The following is a 20,785-nucleotide window of genomic DNA, read 5'->3' as shown; positions in this document are numbered from 1 at the left end:
GCTTGGTCCAGCATGAACAACTGCTCAGAAAAGGCCCCTGTCCTGCCTGCAGGACAGGCACAAGCAGCCCTGTCCCCAAGCAAAGGCATCAATCGGGGAGGGCAAGCGGTACCTGGAGCAGACCCAGATGATGGAAGATGCCCTTTCCCCAGCCCAGCACTACTGCACGGGGGAAAACAGATCCCTTCAAGGCGGTGCTCCAGGTCTCCTGACAGTCCTCATCTCCAGTCCGTGTGGCTCAGTCTCTGGTGACGAAGGCCACGCACGTAAATAAATCCATGATCTGCTCCTCCGGTGCAACATGCTCATGTAGCTGCCACCGCCTCCGGCTGCTCCAGCTCATCTTCACAGTCTGAGACGTAGGACTCCATGCTCTGCTTGGCCAGCAGCTCTCTCCGGGCTTGAAGTCGCTCGCAGCGGGGACAGCGGGTGGATTTGAAGCAGGATTTGTGGTAGCAGGCTTTGCACTCTGTTGGGGGAGAGCATGGCTGAGAACTGGCAGAGGCTGACACAGACTGCCCGATGCTCTGCACCCCAGGGAGGGATGCTCCAGGCTTGTTTGGGAGGACATTTCAAACCAAAGCCATGGTTTGGTTGGAACAAGCACCATAAGTGGGGGTCCAGTACCGCTCTGGAAGCAGCAGGAAGTCATGCTGCAGGGTCCCTGCACCAGCTTGCAATGTCTTTGGGAGCACAGGCAGGAGGTTTCCTGCTCCACACAAGGTCCCTCCTCAAAATCCCTGATTCTCCAAGGAAACAGTGACTCTGCCCCAAGTTTTCTCTGGCACTGCGCCTGCTAAACCAAGGCTTGCATGTTGTCAGGAGACATTTCAAGTCAGTTCAGAGGCTGGCCCCAAGCTGCAGAAACAGGCTCTGCTTGGCCATTAGTACTGGGCATTATTGAGGATGACTCCTGGGGGCCTGGGGATTTCTTGGCAGGCAGGAAGGGCACAGGGACAAAGCCTTGAGGCTCTCTCTGCTCTACAAGGTCAGCTCCAGCCATCCAAGCAGGGGCAGGGGAGCTGTGTGCAGGCTGCAGCCTGTCCCTTAACCACAACAAGAGGGAAGCCAGGGCTCCCAGACACCTGCTCACTGTGGTCACACCCGACTGCTGCCCACTGGCTGGGGCAGGCAGCACCCAGTGCGGTCAGGAAGGGACCTACACGCTCCACCATGTCAGCAGCTCTGGCCAACCACCATTATAACACTGATCTGCTGCTGTGATAACGTGGTGCAGAGACACAGGCCATGCACAGAGGCACTCTGGTCTGGCTGGTCCTGGCTTTGTACCTCTTGCTAGCACAAATGCCACTCAAACTGGAGGCAGGCCTTGGTGGCCCCAGGGTCTGTCCCCTCCCTTTTTCTCCTCAGCATCTCACCTTCACACGTCTTGCACTTGTTGAGCTCAAAGGGGAAGATGATGTCGCCCTCATTCTGGCAGAACTCACAGATGAAGCCTTTGGCTTGGCACAGCTGGAAGGAGAAAAGGTGAGGAAAAAGCAGCTAAATGCTCCTCATCTCCCTGGCAAGCAGGGCAGGAGGTAGAGCAGAGCAGGACAGAGTGTCCTGCTCTAACCATGTGGGACAGCCCTTCCACAGCATGGAGCACAGCAAGGCAGAATCAACATGTGTTAGGGGTGGGGGAGAGCCAAAACTGGGTAACAAACATCCCATGTGTGCTGGGTAGGAGCTCCATGGAGCAGGCAGGAGCAGTTAGCATTAAATCAGTTAATTTGGTGGCTGCCCTGCATGTCAAAGGTCTCCCCATCGGTTATCTTTGCAGCAAAGCCTGCTCCCAAGGGTGCTCCTGGGGGTGTGGAGCCATGCAGGAGGCAGGTGAGGAGGCCTTACCATGCACTTCTCCACGTGCAGGCTGCCTGCCTTCAGGAGCTCCGTCAGGCGAGGCACCAGGTCCCCTCTCTTTGTGGCGCTGAGGTCGCTCAGTGAGTAGAGGTGCAAATCCTCCGTCAAGTGGCCAGGCACTGCATCGAAGGAGTCTAGAAGGCTGCAAGGCCAGAGAAACCAGAGCTCAGAGCAAAGTGACTCCACTAAGCCCCCTCTCTCCACCATTTCTGCTGTCTCCCCCTCTCCACTCCCCTCTCCCCCTGTTGCACACTGCACAGGCTACACAGACCCCCAGTGCAAATTGCCAAGGGACAGATCCAGGACAGCAGAACAGCTTCATCTCACAGCCCAGGACTCACTCTTTAGCTAGCCGGCATGTCTTAAACATGTTCTTCATGTGGAAAAGCTGAATTCGCAGCAGCTGGAGAGGAAGTGGGGACAAAAGAATCAGTAAACAGAGCATGGTCCTTGGCCAAGCAGATCTGCCCCATTTCCTGCACTGGTGAAACAACCATTGCTCCTCAGCTACCGAGGTGTTTACACCATGCAGGGCAAAGCAAGCACAACCATCTCCATGTGCTCCAGGAGATAAAGTGAAGCCCAGCTGGACAACAGGCAGAAATTCCTTTGGAAATTCCTACTTTACTGAATAAAGAGCAAGAGGTGAATGGAAACCCATGGTGCTGAGTTTTAAGCCTCAAAAATGGAAACAGCCACTTCTCCGGAATCCAGTTTACAACTGGCAGCCACCCACCTCACCCAAACCCCACTCAGGAAGGCATGGAAAGGGTCTTACCCACACTTGGTTGAGAGACTTCACTTTCCGGTACAGGGCAGGATTGATATCCTGCACATTGAAGAGGGGGTCATTCCAGATCTTGCTCAGCAGGTCTTTGGAGAAATTGCTCACGTAGTACTTGCTGAAGTCCCACTTGCGCAGGATACGGCTGGGGATGACCGTCTGGGCATTCTCGTGGCAGCACTGGCAGAAATACTTCCCCAGGTATTGAGAGACTTCACTTTCCGGTACAGGGCAGGATTGATATCCTGCACATTGAAGAGGGGGTCATTCCAGATCTTGCTCAGCAGGTCTTTGGAGAAATTGCTCACGTAGTACTTGCTGAAGTCCCACTTGCGCGGGATACGGCTGGGGATGACCGTCTGGGCATTCTCGTGGCAGCACTGGCAGAAATACTTCCCCAGGTACTCACAGTCCCGCAGCCGCTTGATGTAATCTGGGCAGACCCAGGCAGACAGGGAGGTCAGCCAAGGCATAGCCTCTACCCAACCACACACTGGACTCCCAACGTTCCTCAGCATTTCCAACAAGTAAGGCAGCCTGCCTTGCCAGTTTCTACTGCAGCCCCAGATCGCTCAACACTGGGGTCTGCAAGCACCCCGGCCAACTGCAAAAGCATTTGGGACCATAGTCCAGTCTCATGCAGCCACATCTATCCACACATTCAGGAAAGATGGCTGGTCAAACAGCTCTGCAGATGTACCCACAGCAGGACCTGCTGGGAGTGTTAGGACCCCAAGAGATTACTTTGCCTTAGAAGAGTCAACATCTGAAACACCCTCCAGAGGGCTGGCTGCTCTTTGCCTCCACCAGCCCCATGATCTTCTGGAGAAGGAGGCTTCTCTGTGGGTGGTGCACACCGATGTGCAGGCAGAGCTGGCAAAGGCAGCACACCATTTCCCCAGTGACCTTGTGCTGAGCTCTGTCACCATCCACCCGCTCCCCACTTGTTCACAGGTTCTTCCCCACTCTCCAGCTATGGGTCAGGGTCCCAGCACTCACCAGGATCAGTCCGGATGCCACAGCCTGCACACCGGTAATTCTGCTTGGCCACAGCCACCTTCCTCCTGCCCAGAGACAGAAGACAACACGTCTGAGACAAATCCTGATGGCACCAGAGGACAGGCACAGGGCTGGATGGCAGAGATGGTCACATGCTCTGACAACTGTGGACAACACATCCAAGGGAAAAAGCCCTTTTGTGCCCTGGTACACACCAAAGACACCGATCACAGGCATGGACTCCATCTCACAGCACCAGCTGCCAGTGGTGACCACTGTGGGTTTACCAGACTCAGAGCAGGGAAGCCCCAGTGGTCAAGTGGGGAGGAGAAGATAATCAACCTTGGTGTTGATGGAAAAGGGTTGGAAAGGGCAGGTCCCCAGAGAGCCTTAGCCGTGTGGGTCCTTACGTTGGGGCTGGGTGAACATTGAAGATGATCTGTGGTCGTGGTGGGGCCCACTCCAGGTTTCCGCGCACCCGAATCCTCAGCTTGTAGATGTCAGCGTGTTCTCCATCGTCAGGAGAGATGGGCAGAGAGTCAGGAATGGGCAGGAGCTGGGAGAGGCAGGCAAGAGGGTCAGATCCCTGCCTGGTACTGCAAAGGCAATGCACCTGGCTGGCTTGCTAGAAACCTGCAACTGCAGCCCTCTGTAAAACTGCCAGGCACTGAGCTGCTGCTCCAGCTGAGTGGGGGCTGGAGAAGGGATGTCTCCAGGGATCTGGGCACTGCGCTGTAGGAGGCTGTGGTTGCAGAGCCCCTCTCAGATGCACACATCTCTGGAGCCCAGACAAAACCCCTCCTCCAGCTCCACAAAGGGATCACCAGGACTAGCAAGGCCCTGGGTAGGGGGCTGAAGTCAGGGGTTCAGGGAAAATCAAATGCAATTGGTGACCGGGGACTCACATCCCTACCTTCTGTGGGGCGTCATGCTCAGGGACCAGCCACTCCAATTCAGAGGCAGCTGGGAGCTGCATGCCCTCAAACTGCTTCAGCAAGCCCATGGCCACGGCCTCCGCCGAGTTGGAATTGAGGAAGGAGTGGGATCTAGAGAGCAAAGGGAGTGGTTAGTACCGAGTCTCAGCTCTGCCCTCCTCACAGCCCCCGATGCCGGTCCCAGCTCAAGCCAAAGATGCTCCCTTCAACTCTGGTACCTTATTTCTGCACCACTACACAGGCTTAAAATTGATATACATGTTTGATTTCTGTCTTTGCAGCTGCCCCCCAGCAAAGCTGGCTAATGGCACAACAACTGTTTAGAAAGGCAAGCAAAATACATCTTACCCAGTGAAACCTGCTGCTGTTCACAGGGGAAGCTGCAAAGTGAGAGCCAGTGTCTGTACGAGCCAGAAGTAACTGCTCTCCCAATACGAACCCACCCAAGAAGCTGCCAAACAGTGACACAGCTTTGTATCTCACCCAACAAGCAGAGGGGTCCCTGCATCCCAAAGGGGGTTTTGCTTTCAGAGAGAGCATTAACACAGCAGCTGTGCTTAAAACAGGTTGTGATTCACCTCCCCACAGTCCCCACCTCTCCACCTCAGGGCAGTACTGGCAAAGGACCAAGTACTTCATGTTTAAGCTGCTGCTGTGTTGCACAGAGAGTTTGTGAGCATCACTGTCTGCCAGCGGTTCCACCTCTGGATCAGAGCACAGCAGCGAGGGCTGAAGAGAAGTTGGCAGCACCATGTAGTCTAACAGGCCATCCCAGCTGAGAGGAGGGAGGCAGGGGAGGCTCAGAGCCAGCAGCAAGCCAGCAGCCACTCCAGATTCTCCAGGTCCTCTCCTCAGCCTCTTACCTACTAGGAGGTATGTGGATCCCTCCTGACACCAGTCCATATCATATCTACCTCATGCTCATGTAATACATGAATGATTCGGATCATCCCAGGTGCTGTTTCCCAAATTTAAGACTAGGACCCAGTTGGAGGGATGTCCACTCCAGTGCAAAACAGCAGCTGATGCACGTGGAAGAGCAGAGTTGGGCAGGAAAGGGAAGTTGGTACCAAGATGTGCTGCCACAAGAAGACGTACATGGACTCGGAAGAGAGAAAGGACTTCCTGCTGGAGCCTGGGTTCCTCTTGATGTCTGCATCTGAATCACAAACAGACAAGGTGGAGCAGATGGGGTAGAGCAGGGGGACACACTCATTTCAAACCAAAACTTCACTGTAAAACTCATCAAGCTGTTCAAAAGCACATGAACTACAGCATCAACTTCTACCAGTGGCACAGAGCAGCAAGGAGAGGTGCAGTCTAATCAGATGCCTGTCGGAGTTACAGGGAAGGACATGGTGGGATGCTGTGAAAACAGTGAGCCTGGGGTTTGCGGGAAACAAGTGGCTGCTGATACAGGTCACACACCAAGTCCTATCAGTGACATGGCCTGAAACAGTACGCACACAGGAGCTAGGAGGGCAGGACAGCAAGGTTAGCAAGAAGGTTTAGTAGCTCTCTACAGAGAGTATAGATGCTGCAGGGGATTAGCAATGGGATGCAGAGCCCCTCTCTCTACTTGACTGCAACCTGTAAGATCAGATGGTGGCTATGCCACAGCTTGTCAGTGACTGCTGACAGCCTAAGCCCAGCACTTCAGACACATCAGCATCCATGCAGAGAGCGGGCCAGCAGCCACAGGGGCCAGCCCTCTGCAGAGGCCACAGATCCATCTCGCTCTCCCAAGGAGGGAAGGGTCCAAGAGGAGGTGCAGAACACTGGGGACCTGCCCCCTCCACCCCTCCATCAGCTCCACAACAGCCCTGGGCTGCCCTGCATCCCTCCTCGGTGCCAGCCTTGGTTACCAGGCAGTACCCACTGGTGCCTTCATCACTCATCTCTTTCTTTCACTCCATCAGGTTTCTCTGCGAAACCCTAACAGGGAATTCATCTGAATCATAGAATGGTTTGGGTTGGAAGGGACCTCATCTAGTTCCAACCCCCCTGCCATCAGCAGGGTTCCCTTCCATTAGACCAGGTTGCTCAAAGCCTCATCCAGCCTGGCCTTGAACACTTCCAGGGAGGGGGCTTCCACAACTTCCTTGGGCAACCTGTTCCAGTGTCTCACCACCCTCACAGTGAAGAACTTCTTCCTAATATCTAATCTAAACCTACCCTTTCAGCTTAAAGCCATTTCCCCTTGTTTTGTCATTAACTGCCCTTATGAAAAGTCCTTCTCCAGCTTTCTTGTAGGCCCCAACAAGAAGCAGAAGAACAGCAGAAGAACCCTGGGATGGGAGACTCTTACAGCAGTAGAAGGTGGGCAGAAGCAGGCAGAAACCCTGCTTCATTAAGGACTCCCAGAAATGGGAAGGCAGGCACGTGAGGGCAACGTACTACAGGTCAGGACAGAAGAGAGGCCAATGCCACCTTTGGCCCAGCAGCTCTCCTTTTTGGTACCTTTGTGGATCTCTAGGAACAGAGTCTGCAGCGACCACACAACCCCCAAACACAGGCTTGCAGCTCCCCTGACCCAGTGGCCCAGTGCCTGGCTAAGAGAAGCACAGCTTGGGGTCCCTGCTCCTCCACCCCGACCAAGTCAGCTACGTGGACCCACACAGAGCCCATCTGTTCCTGTCCAGGCACCAACCACACACAGAGGGTGGGGAATCACAGCCTGGCTGAGTGGAAAGAGCAAACCCCTCAAGCCATCAGCTCTCCTTGGAAGAGTGGGACTGACCCAGGAGCAAGGGGAGCATGTCCCAGTCCTGCCCATAAATACACAGACTGATGCTACTGGAGTTCAGCATGGATGCTTGACCCTCCTTGTTTGGCATCCATTGCTAGAAACAGGCACAGGTTAAGCATCCTAATGCTAAAGAATCCACGTATCTACATCATGCAAACAAACTTCTAGCTGCAGAAAACAGGGAATTCAGGCAAATGTAGCCTCCTGACCATGTATGGCACCGGCCAGACATACCTGCCATGCTCTGGTGCCTTCAGTCCTGCACAGGAAGGTGCCACATGGTCCTACACTACGATGAACACGAGCAAAGAGCGGGGCACATGCAGCACAGTGTGGGCCAAGTGTTACAGGGAGGCAGAGCCAGCACACACAGGCACTGGCATCGTCTCAGGGATGGCAGATGGAGCCAAACCTGACCCTAGGCTCCCGCGGGCGCTAGCACTGGGATTCAGCCGCTGCTCCTTCCCCAACCATAACTGCAGACACTCCCCAAAAGCCTCCAGTAACCTGCCCAAAACACCTCTGCTGCCAATGCTTTCACCAGGTGGGACAGTACCCAGGAGGCTCGTGAACAGGCCCCAAACCGAAGGATATCACCCCAACCCACGTATGCCAGCTTCAGGCCAGGATGACCCTCCCTGGATTAAACCCCTGGGCTGTAAACACAGGAGACAGCAGGGCTGATGGGGAAGTTCTGAGCACCAGCATCTCCATCAGGAGCAACGTGCTGGTGCCAAATGCCTGACAGGAGAGGTGAGCAGCAGCCCATGTAGGCTGTTCCCTTGCTCAAGCAAATGGGGAGCACAGGAAGGTTATTTAAATGCAGCCAGCAGACCAGAAGGATTATCTAGTAGTACTGTAAACAATAAAAACACTAAGCAAGACCTGGCTGCATGTGATCCCGGTGCCCAGAGCCTCCAGGGTGAACAAACTGCCTGTGCCCTGTCTGTTCTCACTACTTCTCCCTCCAGGACTTCTTTCTGGAAAGATTATTTTCCAAGTCAAGTCTGAGCAGAGCAGGAAGGGTTGGTCGTGGTTCAGATCAGAGCTACAGCACGCCAGCTCTGCCAAGTCAAGCAGGATAATACCTGGTCCCACATGGCAGAGGACTCTGCTCTCATCCAGCCCAGGCTCAGCCTTCAGCAGCTACAGAGCCACAAAGCTGTGCCATCACCGTGACAAGCCCTACCCCAGGCAAGACAGGTCTTCACCACAGCAGGCACGTTTGGTATATCCAAAATACTGCATTGCAAAACACCCCGGGGGGATGGAGCCCACAGCAGAGCTTCTCTGCCTCCCCTCTGCTCCATCCTGCCATATCATCTGCCACGGCTTTTCTTACTCACATCTGGATGATACTGTTCACAGTTCCCAAATCAGGCTTCTGCCAAGTGTGCACGTGCACACACACACACACCTTGCACACACAGACACACACGTGGTGCAGGGGAGCACTGCAGGGTACTACCTGAGAACAAGGAAGCCATTGACACTGAGAGGCCGTTCTTGGACATTTGAATCAGGTTAGATCCTTCGTTACCATCTGTATAACACGGTGATGACAAAACAGTTGACTTCAGTGCTTCAGCCAGGCCAAAGAGAAAGGGCATAATACAAGAGCAGCACTCACACAAGAGAAGCCCAGAAATGAATTCACACACCCCTCCGTGGGCTTCACAACTGAGCCCAAAATCTAGCCCTCAGGGACTGAAATGAGGGCTTTGCTGTCAACAGGCAAGAGACGAGAAGTTTGTAACTGGAGACAGGACTGCTCCATCTTCTTCTTAAAGTCAGTGAGATGGAGAAACTGCTGAGAAGTAAGTCATCCACCTCAGAGGATGAACAAGGCTCTGAAGGAAAGGGACACCTAGGGATGCAGACAGGTCTCCTGTGAGCACTGAGCTCAGCCACCCAAGCTGCCAGAAGCAGAGACTGCAGGTATTACAGGTCAGGATGTGACCAGTGCCCACCACCACCACCCAGGAGGTAAGTTGTCAAAGCTAGGGTTCCTTCTGTCCGGGGAGGAGGAGAGCAGGATGACAGCTCTCCCATCTCTCTTTAGCTGTGACAGCCACTCTGTGGATCAGGCAATGAAATGGAAACCACCTACCAGCCAGAGGAACTGAACACTAGAGGATTACAGAGGATTTCAAAGGAAAGTCGTGCCACCATATAAGGGAAACTGGTTGCTCTGTTTATGCTCAGAATTCAGTTATTTGTTTGGGAAAAGCCATCCTGGAGGCCAGGGGGACATGGTCTTCTTCAGTGTGATTGACCTTAACATAACCACACCCAGGAGAAGTCCGTCTCTACACAAGAAGCCAACACAACCATTCCTCCCTACCTCGGATCTCATACTCTTCCACATCCTCCGCAGAGCCGGAGTCAGAGAGTCGCATGGAGCCGTGAGAGCTGAACTGGGACCCGCTGTCTGTCGCCACAAGACCTGGGGAGAAACACAACACAGCCAGGCCATCAACAGAAGTGGTCTGAAGGGTCACTGACAGCTAAGGGAGAAGCTGATAGCCAGGTACGGCCAGGGCAGGGAAGGATGGAGGTCAAGGATGGAAAACACTGTGAGTTCAAAATTAAATCACATTCTATAACTCAGCAGCAGCAGCAGCACACAAGTGTTATCAGTGTACAGTATCAGTCCCATTATGGTCTCCAACAGCAGCAGAGTTTCACAGATCTCTGCAGCACCTTGGTAGCAATACGATTGTTTCCCACAAATAGGCAGGAAGGCAGGATGCTATAAGGACAGGCAACAGACACAAACCCCACATCCCACCAGTTGATGAGCCCAAAAGACATCACCCACTGTCTGAGCCCATCTCCTGGCAGGTAGGGAACAGGTGCTTGGTGCGGATCTGCTGGCGCCGAATGCGAATCTTTTGCTTTAGCTCCTGGATCTCCTTGTCACTGTCTTCCTCCTCTTCCTCCAGCTGCCGGCTCATCATGTTGCATTTCATCAGCTCAATGGCAGCAATCAGGGACTCTGAGATGCTGAAGTGAGCATTCTCCTGCAAAGCAAAATCAAAAGCTTCCAAGGGTGTACTATGGAGAAACTAGAAAGTCTTGGTACAATGTTATTCCCTACCTGTGACAGGAAAGAGCTTATTACTCATGGAGGGTAAAGACCTTAATCCCTGTCAACCCCATGAAACATGACTCTTCTATGAGAACCTAGAAACTAAAGCCTTCTTGGGCACCAGAATAATCACAAAACACAAGGGGCATCCTACGAAGAGGATGTGCAACACATCCACTCTGGGGAGTCAGCACATGTCGCTGAGGAGCCCTCACATGTTGCAAAGTTGCTGTGCTTATGCTGGATCCAGCTGCCAGACACCACTGAGCAACTCAAGACTGAAGTTCTGTGCACAGTTCTATAGCAGGAAATATTATGGGATTGCCCTCCCCACAGAGGGAAGTATCACTGAACTGCAGCAAGATACATTCTGCAAGGCGCACAAGCTGCCTCCCTCACCTTCTCCAGGTCTGCACAGCTGCCAAAGTCCTGCTCAGAGAGGTAGCTGATGAGGGACTGCCCTTCGGAGGGTCTTCTGAACATCCCTTCCCCCGAGCTCAGGTACTGGCCAGAGTCTAGAAAAGCAAGAGACACACGTATGAGGGAGGGACCTGCTGCTATCCCCATGGGAATGAGCCCAATGACCATCCCACAAGCAGGTGCCAGAAGCTGAGGCCACTGCATCTGATGGAGGAGCCTGACCAGGAGCGAGTGAGCCTGCTGAGGCTGGCTGTACTCACCATACTCCATGTAGAGGGAGCTGGGTGTGCTCAGTTCACTGCTCTGGGTGGATGCAGAGACTGGCCCTTGCCCTCCACCCGGATCACCATGGGACTCTGGAAGGGAAGATGACACCAGGCACATGTCAGTACCCCAGAGGCAATCCAGCCATTGCACAACGTGAAATGGAAGGGGCTCAGCACCACATGGGCAGGTACAAATGGATGGGAAACAAGGAGACATCCTGTGCTCTGCTGGCCTGCTCCAAACCACAGCTGAGGGCAAGCTTAGGAGGGGACAAAGCTAGAGGGGTGTTTCAGGCAGGAGAGGACGAGCGGAAAAGAAAGAGAAGCTGATGAGAGCCATGGAGCAGAGAGTCACAAAACAAGGGGAAACCTGAGCAGCTGAGGGATCTGTGGGGCTCCCAGCCCTGCAAAACAGCTTGGACAACAGTGGAAGTAGGCATCTCAAGGACATGCTCTTGCTCAACTCGAAGCCAGGGTTCCCTGCACACAATCCCAGAGCCTGGGTTGCAGCGCTCAAGGTGACCTACACAGGCTGTGGGCAGGGCTCTGCCCCATGCACGCACCACGGTGCAGCTCCCTGCCAGGCTGAGCTGGCGGGGACTGCCAGGAGCTGGCCTGACCAGAGACCAACAGTGGCTGGTGCTCTACAGAGAGCCATGGCCCCAGGGAGTGCCCGGACAGAGTGGCAGTGTGATGGAGGACTGCTGAAGGAGACTGAAAGCACCCCGAGCAGTGGGCATTGGCCAACATCCCGACCACAACAGAAGAGCAACCCTGTCCTCTCCACCTCCTACTCCTCTGCTCCCAGCTTTGTGCCATAATCCTGGTGTGGCTGGAGGCTCCTGAGCCCACCAACACCAGCATCTCCCTGCCAAGACTATGAAGCAGCAGCCACCAGGATGGGGCTTGAGATCAACCTACCCCATAGGCTGGGTGACAAAGGAGACCCATTGGGGTGGGAGGCTCTCATGGCTAATTGCTGTAGCCTGGCAGGGTGTCCCACAGCCAACTCAACCCTGCTGAAAACCACCATGGAAACCATCTCATGATCACCAGCCTAGGGGCTGCTGTATACAACAGAGCCTACTGCTGAAGGGTAAAGCGAAGCAGGGCTTGGCATCCTCTGCTGGGGCTGGACACAAGGCTGGACACATCTGTCTGAATGCCCACCACCTCCAGGAAGGAACCTTCCCATCTGTAGAGCACTCAGCACCCAGGTGTGAGCTTGACAAACCCAGTGCCGATGTTCAATGGATGCAAAAGAAAACAGACCATTTTTTTGAGCTGCCGAGTCTTTCTGCATGTGGGGAAAAGCGATGGCAGCACCACGGCACCTCTGCTCATGGGGAAACCTGCCCCGAGCCCTGAAGAGCACCCGGGAGTTCTGGCTGCGGGTCCTGGCTGGGACACAGCTGAACTCAGCCAATATCAAACCTCCCCATGACAGAGATCCACTAAATGAAAGGAAAAATAAGATGTTCAAGCCCACACCTGCTTAGCTGCCAGTCCTTATTCGCTAGGTGAGAGACAAAACCTCTCCTGGCTTCCAAGGCAGTGGGGTGGAGGGAAGGGCAGGGAACACAGCTCAGGGACTCGGTGGCCAGTGCTCCCTAATGCCATGCAGGGGAGTTGGGCACCCTTCTGGGTCTGGTCCACTGCTGAAAGGAAAAATAAGATGTTCAAGCCCACACCTGCTTAGCTGCCAGTCCTTATTCGCTAGGTGAGAGACAAAACCTCTCCTGGCTTCCAAGGCAGTGGGGTGGAGGGAAGGGCAGGGAACACAGCTCAGGGACTCGGTGGCCAGTGCTCCCTAATGCCATGCAGGGGAGCTGGGCACCCTTCTGGGTCTGGTCCACTGCTCACAATAACCAAGCTGGGATCTTCAGTCAGGCCGCATGCATAAATCTGAGCACCCTTCAAAGCACCACCTGGGACACAGGAACAAAGAACTGGGTTTGTTTTCTAAATGGACACTAATGAGTTTGATGGAAATCCTGAACTTGATGCAATGATCAAATGTAATGAATGGCTGTTACACTGGCTCCCAAACCTGCCACGGGATCTTCTATTATAATGGTGATATCCCTGAGGCCTCCTGGGTAAACAGAGGAGGAGGAGGGCAGCATTAAGGGAAAGAAAACAGAGACAGACTCGTTACTACTCAGCAAGGACCTCCACTTCTTCATGAAGGCAACACCAGTGGGGCAACTCCCACAAACTCACTGTCCCCTCACATCCCACTGCTCCCCACCATGCATTCACCCACTTAAGAGCACAGGAGGACACAGCAGGTTACCAGTAGGATGACATTCCACCAGTAGGATGAGCCCAAGCCCCAGCCCAGTGCCCTGCCATGGCCCCATGCCCCAGTGGGGCAAGACCACAGTGGGGAAGGAGGACGGTTAATGCCACAGCATTGCTGCTGTTTTCTAAGTTTTTGGCAAAAGCTGACAATATTAACAACAGACCAGCCCAGGGCATTCTGGGAAGTGAGGTGTCAGCCCATCACTCCAGTGCAGAGCAGGAAAGCCAAGGGCAAAGACCAAATTTCCCAATGGCTCACTCACTGTTCCCCTCACCAACCTGATCCATGGAGTCAAAGAGGCGGCCAGCATCAGCCTCTCAGTACCAGGGAACTCCCACACCCCAAAGCCACCCCAGAAAAGTCATCTCATTACCATGCAACTTCCCCGAAGCCACATTGGTGTCGGAATGTGAGCGCACATGGCTCTTCTTGAGGATGCCCTGTGGAGCTGACGACTGTCCCTCCGAGAAGCTGGACCGGCGCAACAGGCTCAGGCCCCTGCTTCCACCTCCACTTGCCCCCTGCTCCCCCAGGGATGAGACTGAGTCCAGCTTCTGGGAGCTGCTGGAGGAGAAGAGTTTGGAGCTACTGCTCTTGGTGCTGTTGGTGCTGGTGCTGCTGCACGCCCGGCCCCGGCGCCCCAAGTTCCCGATGGCCAGGTACTCCGGTCCATCGTTAGCATCGCTCTGCGGATCATCCTGACTCCCCGTCCAAGTGTCCTCGCTCTGGCTGGTCGTGCTGGAGCTCATGTCGCTGGCCAGAGAGAAGGGGTCTTTGGGTGAAGGGATATCGAAGTGGGTGACAGAACCAGGCTGCTCCAGAGGAGATCTGCCCTCGCTGAAGGAGGAGGACCGGGTGGCCAGGCAGCACTCCTGAGGCTGGCTGGCACTGAAGCTGACAGAGGAGCTCGCTGGTCTCCTGTCTGGACAGAGGTAGGAGCAGGATGTCACACACCCTGGCACAAGCAGACCACCCTATGGCAATAAGCTTCTGGCTTCACACCAGCATGCCCACCCTCCACAGGCAAAGGCCAGGGATCTCCCTCCCAGTGCGGGCAGAGATCTTCTCACACCCATCCACCACCACAAATGCAAGAGCAGAAAAAGAGGCAAAATCTTTTCTGGGTCTATCCTGAGCTTCCCAGCCCACCTTCATTACCTGAGAGGCCGGAGGAGGCTGGATGGTGGAGGCTGGAGAAGGACCCAAAGCAGTGCTGCTGTGTGCAACCTGCAGTGGGGATGTACGGGGATGCAGGGAGGGCAGTCAGGCTCTGACTCTTGGTCACCAGAGGTGGACCGTCACTCTTCCTCGAAAGCTGAAGAGAGATGGCACCATTAATAAATCAGCATTTACAAGGCTACATGTCAAAGAAGCAGCAATTGAAAGGCATCGACCTGCAAGTGCCTGGTCACCAGCCAGCAAAGGCTGCCGCAGCCCTGGGGGCAGGAGGACGGGGAGGGAAAAATGCCGAGTGCAGAAGGGAAGCGGCTCTTTGCTCAGAGCCACACAGCAGGCTCCCATCTGGAAATTACCAGGCTCTCAGTGAAACGATCCAGGCAGCCCAGCGCCCCAGGTAGGCGGCTCTCGTGTCCTTCAGCGTCACGGTCACACACCTCTCCTGTCCCAGCAGAAGGACCCGATGCACACAGAGATGGCAGTGACGTGCCGGCCAGCTGAAAGAACACAGCCCCCATTTAATGAAGGCTCATCAATTGCCTTCCCCTGGGGAATTCTGTGCAAAGAAAGCAGCCACTGTTCCCCTTCTCTGCGGAGGGGGCAACCGTCACAAGGCTGCACAGAGGGTCACTGGTGTTACCAGCAGGATTGGGCACTCAAGTGTCCTGGGTTGCTGCCCATCCCCTCTGAGGGTGGCTGTCCCTCACAACCTAGCAGCTTTGCTGGCTGGCCCTGAAGCCTGGGCCTGTTGGAGAGGGCTTCAGAGGTGTCTCTTTACAAAGAAACGGTCCTCAGGTCCTCGTACTCAAATCCTCAATGCCAGCCAGAACCAAGGCACCCCACTACTGGCTCCACACAGCCATCTCCCCAATTCTGAGCCCTGCCAGGCTTGTTCAGGCAGCACAGGGACCAGTTCATCACTCTCCTCCTTTGAAGCTCCTTTTCACAGAATCACAGAATGTTAGGGATTGGAAGGGACCTTTTGTTACTTCCAAGTCCACCTCCTTGTCCGAGGGCTCTGTGTGCCCTGAATGAGACCCCACACGAGTAGCCGTAGCCAGCTGGAGCCTGGGGAGAGCCAGATGTAAAAGCCAGGACCTCAACTCACCATGGAGGTGTCGATCTGAGCCAGAAGCCTGGGGTTGTTCTGCTCGACAGCCTCCAGGCACTGCAGCATGGCCGTGACGTGGGCGTCACTGAGCAGGAAGGCAGTGTCTGCGGAGAGAAATCTGTTACTCAGGGGGGTCCCACTCAATGGTTGCTCACATGCAAACCACCTTTTCTGCCACTCCCCACACAGCTTGGAAGCAGCACCAGTTAGATATTTCCCTAATAAGAAGGAAGAGGCCCATGTCTCTTTACCTGCGTAGAATTTCCTGATGTACTGCCGGTTCCCCAGGAGTGGTCTCAGCTGCGCTGACAGGCAGTGGCACTGCAGGCTGTGCTGCAGCCACAGCTGCGCGATGGCCTGGTCCCCCGGGCCCTCTGGGTCAGGCTGGCCGCTCTCCTGCAGGCTGATGAACTGGAAAGGGATGCCAGGCACAGGTTAAGGCATGCAGGGGCAAGCAGAGGAGCAGGGGTTGTTCCAACACACAGCTTTGGTGCCCCTGATAACAGCAGCTTTCCAGTGCTGGTCACTGTCAGCGGGACAGAGGACGCGTCCCTGCAGCTTCCCAGCCACCAGGGAGGAACAATGCTTCAAAGGTCAGCAGGCGACCAAAGTCTTCTGACAGCCACCAGCACCAAGAATTTCTCCTGCACCTTCTCCCACCCATGTGCCTCGCCCCTGACCTGGAGGGACCCCACACTTCCAAATCCAACCTGTCCCTGGTGGTGATGGTCATGTTCTCATTGACACATTAACTGGAGAAGGTTACAGCAATGCCTGAGCTGATGCAGCTTGAAGAGCTGGACTGAAGTCACACAGAATCACAGAATCACAGTAGCAGGTTGGACATAGGGACTACCAGCTCCTTATGCCCATCCATGGCAGAGACCACGGATGTCAGCACAGGGCAGCCAAGGACCAGGCGCATCCCCGCGTGCCAGCGGTCAGCACAAGGCAGGAACGGCAGAACCAAACGCACGGGGAAGACACAGCCCAGAAATGGAGCAGCCCAGACATTTGGAGATTTGCAGACACATGAATCAAACACACACACAAACGCTGCCTGTGCCGGTTCCCTTGGTGATGCCTGCTGCACCCGGCCAAGCCGAGCTGGAGACTGCCCTGGGAGAAATAAGCAGCTGATTGTCTCAGTCCAGGCCACGCCGAGTTCCCGGGATGTGGCTTGTACACAAACATGCGGCTGCTTCAGCCTTCACAAGCCATGAAGCCACTTTACCCATGGCAGCCCAACAGCCAAGGTGCCACTGTCCCACCGGTGAGGGTCGAAGCCCAACTGCCTTCTCCTCTCCCCACAAGGCCACCCCACCAGAACCCACCTTCTCCAGGTGATGAGCAGAGCCGGGACTCAGCCAGCGAATGTCCTTCACAAACTGCCAGTAATCCTTCTGTCTGCAGCACACCTGCCCAGGACAGGCACAGTTAGATGCCATCATCCAGTTAAATGACAACATGCCCCATTAGCCCCTTGCTACCATGAGAGAACAGCACCTAAACCTGTTAAGATGAGTCAGAAGATGGCCAGAGGAAGGGCAGCATTGCTTTACAGAGGAAAAACAACTCAAGTGTATAACACAGTTTTGTAGATCAAGGGATCAAGTCAAAAAACACTGGCGTGATGTAGATCAGTTGTCTCCTGGCCCTACCATGGTGACCTCTCAGTTGTGGTCAGCCCACAAGTGACTAGACAACAGATCCCTCAAGCATCTCTTCTTCTACCAGGTAACATCCCAGTCCATGTGGAGACTTGAGAGGTCTTGGGGCAGGGATGGAACATGGCACTGAAGATCCTGCTGCAACACAATAAGGATCCCAAAGGCCATCTGCACCTCATCAGTGGATTGTGGAGCAGGGCCAGCACCTCTACTGCCAGGCAGGCAAGGGCAGGCAGACAGGAGATGGGAATAGACCTCAGGTGCCAGCTGCACCTACAGCAAAGTGCATTTTGGGGCTCAGCTCTGCCCAAGTCCTCCCAATTGCTCCGTGCATGGCAGTGTCACATACACATCCACGGTCCTTCGAAAGGTCTGCCAAGTTCAAGGTTGACTGAGTTCCCATGTCACCGTTCCCCTTCCTGCCAGAGCAGAACCTAGAGGGAAGCCCTGATGCCTCAGCACCACACAGTCAGAACTCAGCAAGGAGACACTAAGGGCAACGTGGAAACACTTCCCAGCAAAACCAGCAACCACTGCTGTCTTCTGATGCCAGCCATCACTGAGGACACCAGCACAGCTTAGCACCCCAGGTAAGAAATGTGGCACTGCGTTTCTATCAGCTCTTTGCTGCTGTTTGCCTCAGCTTCACTCACACAATAAGTTGTTTTGTTCTTGGTTATTCCTCCCATTAAAGAGGAACGGCAGCAGAGTCGCTGTTTTCCTCACCACCCTACTGGGTGTAAACACAGCCTCAAAATGTCTCTCTTCACCAAAAGGTTGATTTTTTTTTTTCTTCCATCTCTATTTCCTCTTTCACAAGCATCAGAGGAATGGGTTCTGTTTTGTGGTTTATTTGTTTGGGGGAGTGGTCTGTTTTTTTTAAGACTAGAGAACTAACTGGGCAATTTTAGTCCTCTAGATTGAATTGAATTGGGGTTTTCTGGACAAATAAATTTCAGTCAACAGTTAAAAACCTCTTACCCTAGTTCTCTTAACATGTGCATGTGGATTTTTTCACCTTTTTTTATTTATTCACAGTTGTAGGAAAAAAAAAGCAAGAAAACAGTAAGTAAAAGGAAGTGTTTTACTAGAGCAACTATGACAAAACTTCTGTTAGAATGTTGTATTTCTAAGGGCCTCCCTTTGCAGCTATTCTATCTTGACTGGTGTCACACATGCCCAAGCAGGGGAGACATTTCCAGGTAAAAGAGCTGCCTTTGCCCACAGTAAAAGCATTGAGGACAGCAACACACCGTTGCAGGTCTGGCATGAACTGTTACTAATAGACAGACGAGTATAAATAATTTCAGTCTCACTTCCTGAAGCCTATTAATAGCACATCTATCAGAACAGAGCACTGCACTGCTCACATGTAAAAGGTAGCTTCTGTCTCTGTGGATCTCCCAAAGAAATCCCTGGTCCAGGCCACTGGGGACTAACAGGAACAGAGCAGCACCATAACGAGTGCTGATCACAAACTTAACAAATCCAGGGAGCAAAGCACCACGCTGGGATGAGCTGCCAGCCTGGCTCTTCCTGGAGGCTTATTAGCTGGGGTGCAGCATTGCATAGGTGTGGTTTTCCTGCTTCTGGATCCCAGCTGGGCTGTGCAAGCTGCCTGGGGCTCCTCTGCATCGCTCTCTTCTCCACATCGCTCTCTGGGTGGCAGAGCGGTTGATGGGAAGCCTGTCCCCAGGCACACCCTGCAGACTTGCTTCACCTTTCCATTGTAAATGAATTGTGCCAGTAATTGGAAGCTGAAGGGGAGGTCTTTAGGCCTCTGCACATAAGTGGGAAAGAGAAATTCTTCCAGGCAGCCATGGCAGGGGGAATGGCTGGGTGAGCAACTGCAAGGTACAACGAGAACCTGGAAAGAGAGCTCTCATTCATGAAGAGCGTGGATTTGACTGCCAGCTCTTGTTATTAACAAACACAGCTGACCAGAAACAGTAAAGATGTGAGGTTTCTCTTGCCAGACCTTGCTGGGAAGTTGTCCAAGCAACACATGATACGGGGCTGACTCATTGCAAATGCAACTTTATCACTTGGCTGCGGCAGGAAGAAAGAAGAGAGGGGCTGGCCTCAGCGCGAGTCACGCAGGTACTTAAAAAAAACCCATCAAAGGTGAATGAGAGAGAAAGAACACGTGCCCAGGTCCCTCTGACCACCAGAGTGCTCACCAGGCAAGCTCAGTCCCTGCTTCAGTGATTTCTCACACTGCTACAAGCATTGTGCTCACTCCACACTACAAGCACTGAAGCAAGCTGGAGCAGACAGGACTGTCCCAGCCGCTCACGACAGGCACTGAAGCTGTTGGAGACAGACAGCGGTGCTGGCAGGACGGAGCCCTACCTTGTCATGGATGAGCCCGTGGTAGAGGATGCTGTGCATGTCTCTGCAGAGCCGTTCCAAGCCGCCATACTTGGACCAGACATTGGGGTTGCTGGTGGACACCAAACCTTCCACTGTGGTCTTCAGGTTCCCTAGCAGCTTCCAATGCTCCTTCCTGCAGAGGAACACAGCAAGTCATGTCAGATATACAGCAAGAGGAGCTTCACAACAGGACCATGGTATTACACCCTCTCCAAGGAGGCTCTGGTCAGGCTGAAACCTTCAGTGGCCCAGAAGCTAGCAAAGGTGAGCTAAAGGACTTTACACCTCTCTGTGGTCTCCCATACATGGCTTGTGGACAATAAGCCTTATGATAATGATGCTTGTGATGACCGGTAGCCACCACCAATGTGGTCTCAGGAGACAGCCAGAACAAAGATTGATGGCTCCTGCAATATTCCAATAGCTTAATACGGGCCAACAGAGCTGGAAGAAATCTTTCCAGCCAGCATCTTGCTTGCTCCACTCACACCCTGTAGCAGGGACTGCTCAGAGCAGCGGCAGGGCAGGAGCACAGCAGCTGTAAGGCAACAACACCATGTCCAGCACATCCAACAGACACTGGCCACGCTGCACCCACATTTACAGAGAGCAGCACTCCCCGAGCAACCCGCACCACATTTCGTGCTCCAGCACCGTCAGGGTGCAGAGATGCTCCTCTCTGAGTTCGGTAACTCCTCATCTGCATCTCCACCTGCACAGCGGCTCTCTGGCCCCCGAGCTGCTGAAGGCACAAGTTAACTTTCTTGCAAAAGCGTTCGTCACGTTCTGGACAGAGATTAGCAAACTGCAGGTGTGCTCCAGAGTTTGCACAGCATTTCTCATCGATATCAACCCCCTCAGCTGCCCTGCACACAGCAAGAAATCATCATTATCCACCAGAAAGCAGGAGTGACGGTGCAGAGAGGTAACATCACTTGCCTATGCAAAAGCAGCTTCAGGGAAGGAAGCTTTGGATGACCAAAGTCTCCATCCAAGCTGCTTGCCAGTGTTGCCAGAGGAACAGCAGCTGTCAGAAACATGTA

General features: G+C 53.9%; 1 protein-coding gene across 1 annotated transcript; it reads right to left on the bottom strand.

Moving 5' to 3' along the window:
* Positions 1-305: 305 nt before the first annotated feature.
* On the bottom strand, positions 306-19,873 carry RUBCN (rubicon autophagy regulator). Its single transcript, XM_029085091.1, has 23 exons — positions 19,722-19,873; positions 17,034-17,117; positions 15,951-16,110; positions 15,697-15,803; positions 14,945-15,085; positions 14,571-14,727; positions 13,786-14,334; positions 13,158-13,202; positions 11,102-11,197; positions 10,821-10,936; positions 10,152-10,353; positions 9,675-9,776; positions 8,799-8,873; positions 5,680-5,740; positions 4,560-4,692; positions 4,057-4,202; positions 3,647-3,711; positions 3,004-3,080; positions 2,642-2,806; positions 2,205-2,266; positions 1,852-2,005; positions 1,380-1,473; positions 306-469 (listed from the first exon to the last, which is right to left on the bottom strand). The coding sequence occupies exons 1-23, from the start codon at positions 19,758-19,760 to the stop codon at positions 306-308; spliced, it is 2,994 nt and encodes a 997-aa protein (XP_028940924.1). The 5' UTR covers positions 19,761-19,873.
* Positions 19,874-20,785: the final 912 nt, after the last annotated feature.

This window comes from Antrostomus carolinensis, unplaced genomic scaffold, assembly GCF_000700745.2.
Source record: "Antrostomus carolinensis isolate BGI_N321 unplaced genomic scaffold, ASM70074v2 scaffold8390, whole genome shotgun sequence".
NCBI lineage: Eukaryota > Metazoa > Chordata > Aves > Caprimulgiformes > Caprimulgidae > Antrostomus > Antrostomus carolinensis.
Note: the sequence above shows the minus strand (reverse complement) of the source record. Positions and strands in the feature narration are given on the sequence as shown.